Here is an 8,107-nt window from a genome sequence, read left to right on the forward strand (position 1 = left end):
ATTAAAGATTTAAAGGTGGTGAAATGTGGTAGACAATCATGATGAAATGGAATATCACTAGGGTGAATAGTAGTTTCCATGATCATTAGCATTGGATCTAGTGAATTTTTGCTGATGTTTATAGGCAATAACGCAGTGTAATTGATTACTACTAAAAGTTTTAGGGTCAAATTTCATTTCAAGGTATAATACCTATATATGTTCGAAAATGATAGTCATAATACACGGCTTTATTACCTTATGTGCTTTTGTAAAATTGGGTTTATCGTAGCTAAATTTACTTTCTATTGTCCTATGTCAATACCAATGTTATCGATTAGACGATTATGATCTAAATTACATACGATTATGATCTATGTTTTACACGTCAAAGAAGAGATGCAGTATTACACTCATGACGAATTCATGATCAACTTAGGGTACGTTCTGTTCAACTTAAAAAAATAAATTTCAGGTCTTATAAGTTCAGATAATAAGTTCAGATAAAGTTCAGATAAGTTGCAATAAGGTCTAATAAGGGCCATAAGTTCCAATAAGGTCTAATAAGGTCCAATAAGTTCCAATCAGGTGCAATAAGTTCCAATCAGGTGCAATAAGTTCCAATCAGGTCTAATAAGGTCCAATAAGTTCCAATCAGGTCTAATAAGGTCCAATAAGGTCCAAATAGTCAATGTTTAATAAACATTTGTATTATTGTCCATTATTTTGTTATTCATAATTTCATATCACTATTAGCTAATTATGTTATTATTAGAATTTTAATTAAAGTATCACAATGATTATATAGTATTATACTTGTATTAGTTTCTATTATTTTATTATTTTATTATTTATTTGTATTATGTCTATTATTTATTTGTATTATGTCTATTATTTTATTATTCATATTACTATTAGCTGATTATGTTATGATTAGATTTTTTTATTAAAGGACCACAATGTATAATATTATAATTGTATTATTGTCTATTATTTGATTATTCATATTGCTATTAAATAATATTATAATCATGGTCAAATAATTAAGGTTAACAATAATAATAATAATTATAATTATAATATTTTACAATTCGTCTTTAAATAATTAGAGATAACATGTTTTCGTTACTAATTACAATGAATGAAGGAGTTAATGCTATCTACTTACATTCACATTAATGAAAGTGAAGTGAGAATTTTTTATATGTGCCAATTTTAACTTGTTAGCAATAAATGTTAATTAACTTTTGATTTTCTACTAGTGTTTTATAAAATCAAAACAAGACTATTAGATATATTAGTGGTGAAAGTTATGTATAGGCAAATATATATATAGTAAATTTTTTTGTTAAATTAATTATCATAAGAGATAATTAATAATTATTTTTTAAAGGACGAATTATAATAATTATTACTACATAAAAAATTTTGAGGGGTAGTATTTACGTTAGTGGTAATATTTATGTTATTCATGGTCAATGTTTTTGTCTAATAAGGTCAAATAAGTTTCAATCAGGTCCAATAAGGTCTAATAAGTTTCAATCAGGTTCAATAAGGTCTAATAAGTTTCAATCAGGGCCAATAAGGTCTAATAAGTTTCAATAAGGTCAATAAGTACCAATAAGGTCCAATAAGTTCCAATCAGGTTCAATCAGGTCCAATAAGTTGAATCAGGTCCAATCAGGTTTAATAAGTTTCAATAAGTTCAATTCAGGTTCAATAAGTTCAGTTCAGATAAGGTCCAATAAGTTCAGGGCCAATAAGTTGAATAGAACGCACCCTTAGACATGCGACCTACAAACATGAGGATACATAAATAGGTATGGGGGTACTCCTTAACCTATGTTAGATATTGCATATAGCATAACATAATTATCAAAGGTATAAGCACTCATTACATGACATGAAAATTAGACAATGTGGCTGCAAAATTAATGAGTGGCTTAGGGGAGATAAGCATGATAGCAATTAGGCAATTAGTAGAAGTTGAAAACTACCAAGTACTAACACAAGTGTTAATTGGGGGCCAGAAACTGATGTCAAGATTTGAAGTCTCAAGACACAATATATATACCTCCACTATAATTAGAGGACAAGAAGCAAGAAGAAGAACCCTATGTCTTTCAACCACAAACATCACCAAAAAATCATTACTATAACTTTTGCTTAGGAGTAGGTGTGATGTAGTACTCAAATCATATTCTCAAGATATACAATGACATTTACTTGAGTTTGCTTCATCATCAACCCACTAATTGAATATATGTCTCTTTGGATATAATTTCATGTTTTCATAGTTTAACCATTGTTTATAATCATGTTCATCATGTTTTCTTTTCTTGAATATGTTTTCTTATTCGGCTAAACTCTAAATGACTAACCTAATGTTACCTAATTCGCTAATTCTCCTACAAACCGAGACAAGCGAATTATGGTCAATTTTGTTTTTTTATTTTCCGTTTTGAGTGAATTAAATTAGGTAACACTGGACTAACCATTTGAAACCTATAAAATTACAAAAAATGCTTACCTACTCATCGACTCACATCATTCGGTCTTTATCCCAGCTCATGCAAATGCATCTTATTAAATCCTTAATTTGACAATTACCTAATAACCTAATTCCTATTCACATATCATCTCTAGTCTTCAGCCTCTATTTAACAATCGATAAACAAGAGATATACGACCCAAAAGAAATTTATAGCCTCTAATATGCGATTATATCATTGTCTCAAGTTCATGTATTTTTCAATAACTCGTATTATCAAGTCGTATCAAGAATAACAGATGTAGAGGGGGAGAATATGTACCTATCATTGCTCATACAAGATAGCTACATACATTTGGTGAAACACAAGCTACAAGAATAGGTGGGCAAGTGGATAAATTTTGGATTACCACTTTCATACTTCTTTTGCCTAAGTAATAAGTTCATCTTAATCTTAAGTTGGAAACATATGCCTGCAATGGCAGTGGATTGTAAGAAGGTAAAAGATGATGATAATTAATATATCATTACACTTGTCTATTGTCTTCTCAAATGATCAAAATATAATTTTGCAGCCTGGAAATGTTTGCTTGGGAAAAAGAGTCTGGTCCAACCATGGAACAAAAACTTTAGCTTTTTCTTCAAATTTTAATTTCTTTTTTCCTTCTTTACCCTTTTACAATGGGACCAAAACTCTCTAAAATTAGTGAAAAAAACTGTATAATATATAGTTTTAATATATAGTGATGTTCTTTATAAGATGGAATAGTCTTAAAGGGAGGGCTGAAAAAGTAAAAGTAACAATTAGCATTGTTTTTGTTCAATGCTTTCGATCTTTCATTACAAAAGGAGTATTCAAAGGACAACAAAAGAAAAAGAAAAGAAATTTAAAGGAAATTTTTTAAAAAATCTTTATACATGGAAAAGAGTGATTGTCTTTCATATGTTAAGTCTTTCAGAGAGAAAATGAAATTTTAGAAAGAAGAATCCATTATCATCCATGCATGGAGAACTGTGCCATGGTGTTCAGTACTTGAAATACTATTGCTGACTAAGCCTACTACTGAAAGGATTTTGGAATTTTAGGTCGGAGCCTAAAAGGAATGTTACACAAATCCCAATGAAATGCATTAAACATTTTAACCATTAAATACATTCTTAGGCTATGTTCAGTTAACCTTATTTTTGCTTATTTCAGATCTAATCAGATCAGATCAGATCAGAAAAAATAAGTTCAGATCAGATCAGTTCAGATAATGCTTATATTTAAAAATCACTATATCTTTCATCACATATTAGTAAAAATTATAATAATTGAATATTAATAAAGTACTCATTGAGACGAATCAAACAAGACCCCACATGACTATATTTTTTCTTATATATTGGGAAAAATCTAAAAGATAAGATCTTGTTATCTGATCAGTTCAGATCAGATCAGAAAAAATAAGTTCAGATCAGATCAGATAAGTTCAGATCAGAAAATTTCAGGTGAACTAAACATAGCCTTATAGATTGAGAAAAATCTAAAAGATAAGATCTTGTAATCAGATCAGTTCAGATCAGATCAGATCAGATCAGAAAAAATAAGTTCAGATCAGATCAGATCAGATAAGTTCAGATCAGAAAATTTCAGGTGAACTTAACATAGCCTTAGAGATAATACAGTACTTAAGTTGGAATTTGGTCATAAAGCTACTTAAATTTCAATACCTAGTTGGGAGTCATGTTTAGTATTTGAGGTTGATGGGGTGAAGTATCGGGCATCATTTCCCACTTCATATTCCTGATTCGAAGTTTAGGATTTGACTCAATTAATGAATTCCCCTTTAACTATAGTTTTGATAAATAGTGAGATTCGAAGTTTAGGATGTTTTCTCAAGACTGTACCTTAACTTATCAAGATGATTAACCATTGAACCATCTAGGATAACACTTTTTGATCTCTCAGTACGATAAAATTGTAATCTTTGATTCAAATATTTTCTTTGATTACTTACATTTTTCTTAACATGTTTTCTCTACGTTCTCAACAAAAAGTTTGTCCGCAAGACTACAATTGATCTCAAATACATACACACAGAGATAGTACTGTTGAGTTCTATGAAACACTGAACAGCTATTCATCTATTCAGTTGCTCAGTCAAAGAATATATAAAGGAATAAAAGGCAATTACAGGCAATAGAATGAACTCTGGAGGGCATATAAAGCAGACCCATTTGATGTTTTTCTTCCGGAAAGATAGAGCAAGCAGCCGATTATAGAGCGATGATATTAACGAATTTCCTCTTCGAAAATGCCAACCACCATTTATTTGGAGTTCCATTAGGTCGATAAGCAACACTCAGTAACCTCCCGCTTGTCTCTTCTCTGATCTGCTTCAGGTAATTTCTGAATAACTCTGTTAACAAATGATGGGACAGAAGATAAGGGAAATGGAAGTTTTAGGTGGATTCATGTCACCAAAATGTTCCCCGAAAAGTATAAGATGGTGGACAAATGAAAATCAGCTCAACAAAAGATTCCTGAGGATTTTATCGTCTCAGGGCCCAGGCTACATGAAAAAAAAGAAGAGCATGATGTTTTTCGATTTTAACTGGAACAATAGTGGTACTAAAATGTTACTTAAAGTCTTCATTTTGACAGCCGCAAGTATGTCATTTCATATGGATCCGGACCGGTTCCTCTACAGTTTCAGTTCCAGTTCTTGATACACCGGCCAGATTTGCAAAATAAGGAAACGTGGTGGTTGGGGGGGTTTATATGTTATTTAGTGAGGTGTTGTAATCTGGAGATAGAACCAGAGAAAAGGAAGTAGAGAGAATCCTGTTCCATGTTACAACACAGACATAGGCCTCAACATTTGATACTCTATTCGGGCCAAAAACACTGATATTTTCATTGAATAGCCGAGCAAGACAGTAGAACCTGAGCTCGAGTAACATAGGTGCTACATTAGAAGCCAATATCATTTTACTACAAATCTTTCTTATTCATGACATCTGCTACCAACACAGAACAGCAATTGTGTAGGAACAAGCTAAATCAGAATTCAAGTATATACTCAATCAAGTAATTATTTAGGGGATGAGGCTCTAAATCCTAAAATATGACCTTTACAATTGTGTTCTGGGTTGTTAAGGATGAAGAAAACAGCTCTAAATCCTAATATTTGACCTACATGTAATTTGGATGGTAAAAAATGAAGAATTGAAGATCATACAGCTCTCAGTTATGAAATTTGACCTTCCCAGTGCATTTTGACTTATCGTTTATCCCAAATCCTAATTTTACAGATGGTGTAAATAATGTAATCATGCAGAAACCATATGGTTTTCAAAACACAGATTAGATAACATATACGCAAATTTGCACCATAGTAGGGGTAGCAGAATGAAGTTAATAAAGTTTACCTGCTTCCTGATGCGATTTAGGAGGGGAAAAGAGACCAGGGAAGGGGAAACCAGGCTCTCCAGGGACCGGAACATCCTCGAGACCCAGATTAATAATTGCCTTGGTACCTTCGGCCAATGTTCTGCATCCCTCAAGCCTTTTCAAAGCAATGTTAATGTAGTATGTCAAGTATATAAGCAATTTATCAGCAGAGCTCTTTATGTCAAAATTTCTGAAGAAGACATTGGCGCGAAAAAGGTGATTGATTCATCAACAATATCTGTGCTTTCTGCGCAGATTTCACAATGTACATCAGTCAATAACAGAAGAAGAAAGTTTGGAGAAATTATTTACAGATGAACAAATGGGAACAAATGAACGGTGTGATTGGCTAACCTTGATCAGAAACTGGTGCAGGGCCCTTGATATGGCTTTTCAATGGAAGTAGTGGACATCCACAAGCTTTTGTTACTCCTTCCTCGTCAACAAAACTAGAGTGGTAAACCTATGATTACAGCCGCAACTTAGCATTAATCACTCTGGCATCAACAACATAACAATACCGCACATATAGATATTAAATCCAAATCCAATATACTATGAATTAATCTTGATTATCCATCCTAAAGACTAGTAGAAATAAACTCTAAAACTACTCCGTTACATGGATTCAACTACGTATATCCCATTTAAGTACACGTCTGGATGTTAAACTCGGGCCTTTTCCAAAGGACTTGGAAGTTTTTTTGGCATGGCTGAAGTTTGAAAGTTTTCAATGTCCATGACCATGTTAGGTTATTGGGTACCAACACGATTGACATTTCTAAGAGACCAATGTCCATACCCATGTTAGAATATCGAGTACCCATATGAATACTTATGGGTCATTTGGTTCAAGATATGGAATGGAAAGGGAATGGAATGGACACAAATAGAGGAGGGGAATGGTAATAAAATTAGTTACCTTTATTAAGTGTTTGGTTCAAGCCTAGGAATGGAAATGAATGGAAACTATTACCACTAAGTAATGGATTTTGTTACTTGAGGAGGACTGGAAGATAACAAATTTGGGGAATCCAATAACATCAATAATGGTGATGGGTTGATGTGGCATTGAACCAAACAAGAGAAAAAGAAATTGGTAATTGATTCCATTTCTGGTAGCCCAAAAATAGTGAACCAAAAAGATCCCTTAAGGTGTAATGGAGACGCGAGTGCACATAAAATCGTAGAATTTGATATTCTCATCGAATAATTCACTCTATACATGTAAATAAGAGTATCAGAAGAACAAACCAACAGATTACTATCAGCTGGCACTGTCTTATTTATTAACAAACTTGAATTTACTTTAGCATTAGAATTCACTGTCAAAATGAAACACCAAATCATAATCAATCCCATAAAATCCTCAAAGACCCAACTTAATAAACTCCTGAATCCACATTTTACCATCAAAATCCCATGTTTAAATGTGATTAATAAGCTACACAACAATTCAAATTGTATCAAATTACATAAACAAAAAATTCCCAGATGCTTGAATGTCAATTTAACTCCATATCATTACAAAAACAACGAAATTTAACAAAAAAAATCAGCTCAAACAAGAAAAGGGTGTTAAATCCTCTCACCATTACGAACTTCAATCTCACTATTGCCAAAAATTTCCCCTTGCAAAGATCTGGCAGAAGAGATTTTAGGCACAAATTAATTTATACAAACTTCACATGAATACCATTAATTGAAAATTGGGAATGCTGAAATTATCATAAATTAACAAGATTTTCAAGAAAGTATGAGAATTTTTTACCTGAATTTAATCTTGAAAATTATCTTGGGCGATGATGAGAGCTGATTAGTGATTTCATCGGTTTTTCAAAATTGTTTGGTGGGTGAATTATGGCTTATACGACAGCGTTTTCATCAATTAATTGGGCTGCAGTCTACAAGCTTTTCTCGATAGTGTTTAGTCCACGCTCCACATCCAGCCAAATAAAATTTACAAGGGGTGATTATGTTGTGATTAATGGGTAATTTTTATTTGATTTTTGAAGAAAGAAAAATGGCCACATCTAATTTGGATTGGGAGGGAGAAGAGAGAGAGAGATAATTAATTAAACATGGCGGCATGGCGCACATAATTATTAATAGATATGGCTTTTGTATTAAGATTTATTAAAAGATATTCAACATATTGCAAGACAACACCATGGCGTTTTATATCACTAAAGTTTCGGACT

At 32.2% G+C, this 8,107-nt stretch overlaps 1 protein-coding gene across 1 annotated transcript; it reads right to left on the bottom strand.

The window, feature by feature from the left end:
* Nucleotides 1-4,421: 4,421 nt before the first annotated feature.
* LOC104901912 (actin-related protein 2/3 complex subunit 3) lies at nt 4,422-7,887 on the bottom strand. Its single transcript, XM_010689538.4, is given in 6 exon segments — nt 4,422-4,872; nt 5,885-6,115; nt 6,118-6,153; nt 6,261-6,369; nt 7,499-7,548; nt 7,678-7,887. Coding segments are annotated over 5 exon segments (522 nt in total). The 5' UTR covers nt 7,502-7,548; nt 7,678-7,887; the 3' UTR covers nt 4,422-4,729.
* Between the last annotated feature and the right edge of the window lie 220 nt (nt 7,888-8,107).

This window comes from Beta vulgaris, chromosome 8, assembly GCF_026745355.1.
Source record: "Beta vulgaris subsp. vulgaris cultivar EL10 chromosome 8, EL10.2, whole genome shotgun sequence".
Taxonomy (NCBI): Eukaryota; Viridiplantae; Streptophyta; class Magnoliopsida; order Caryophyllales; family Amaranthaceae; genus Beta; species Beta vulgaris.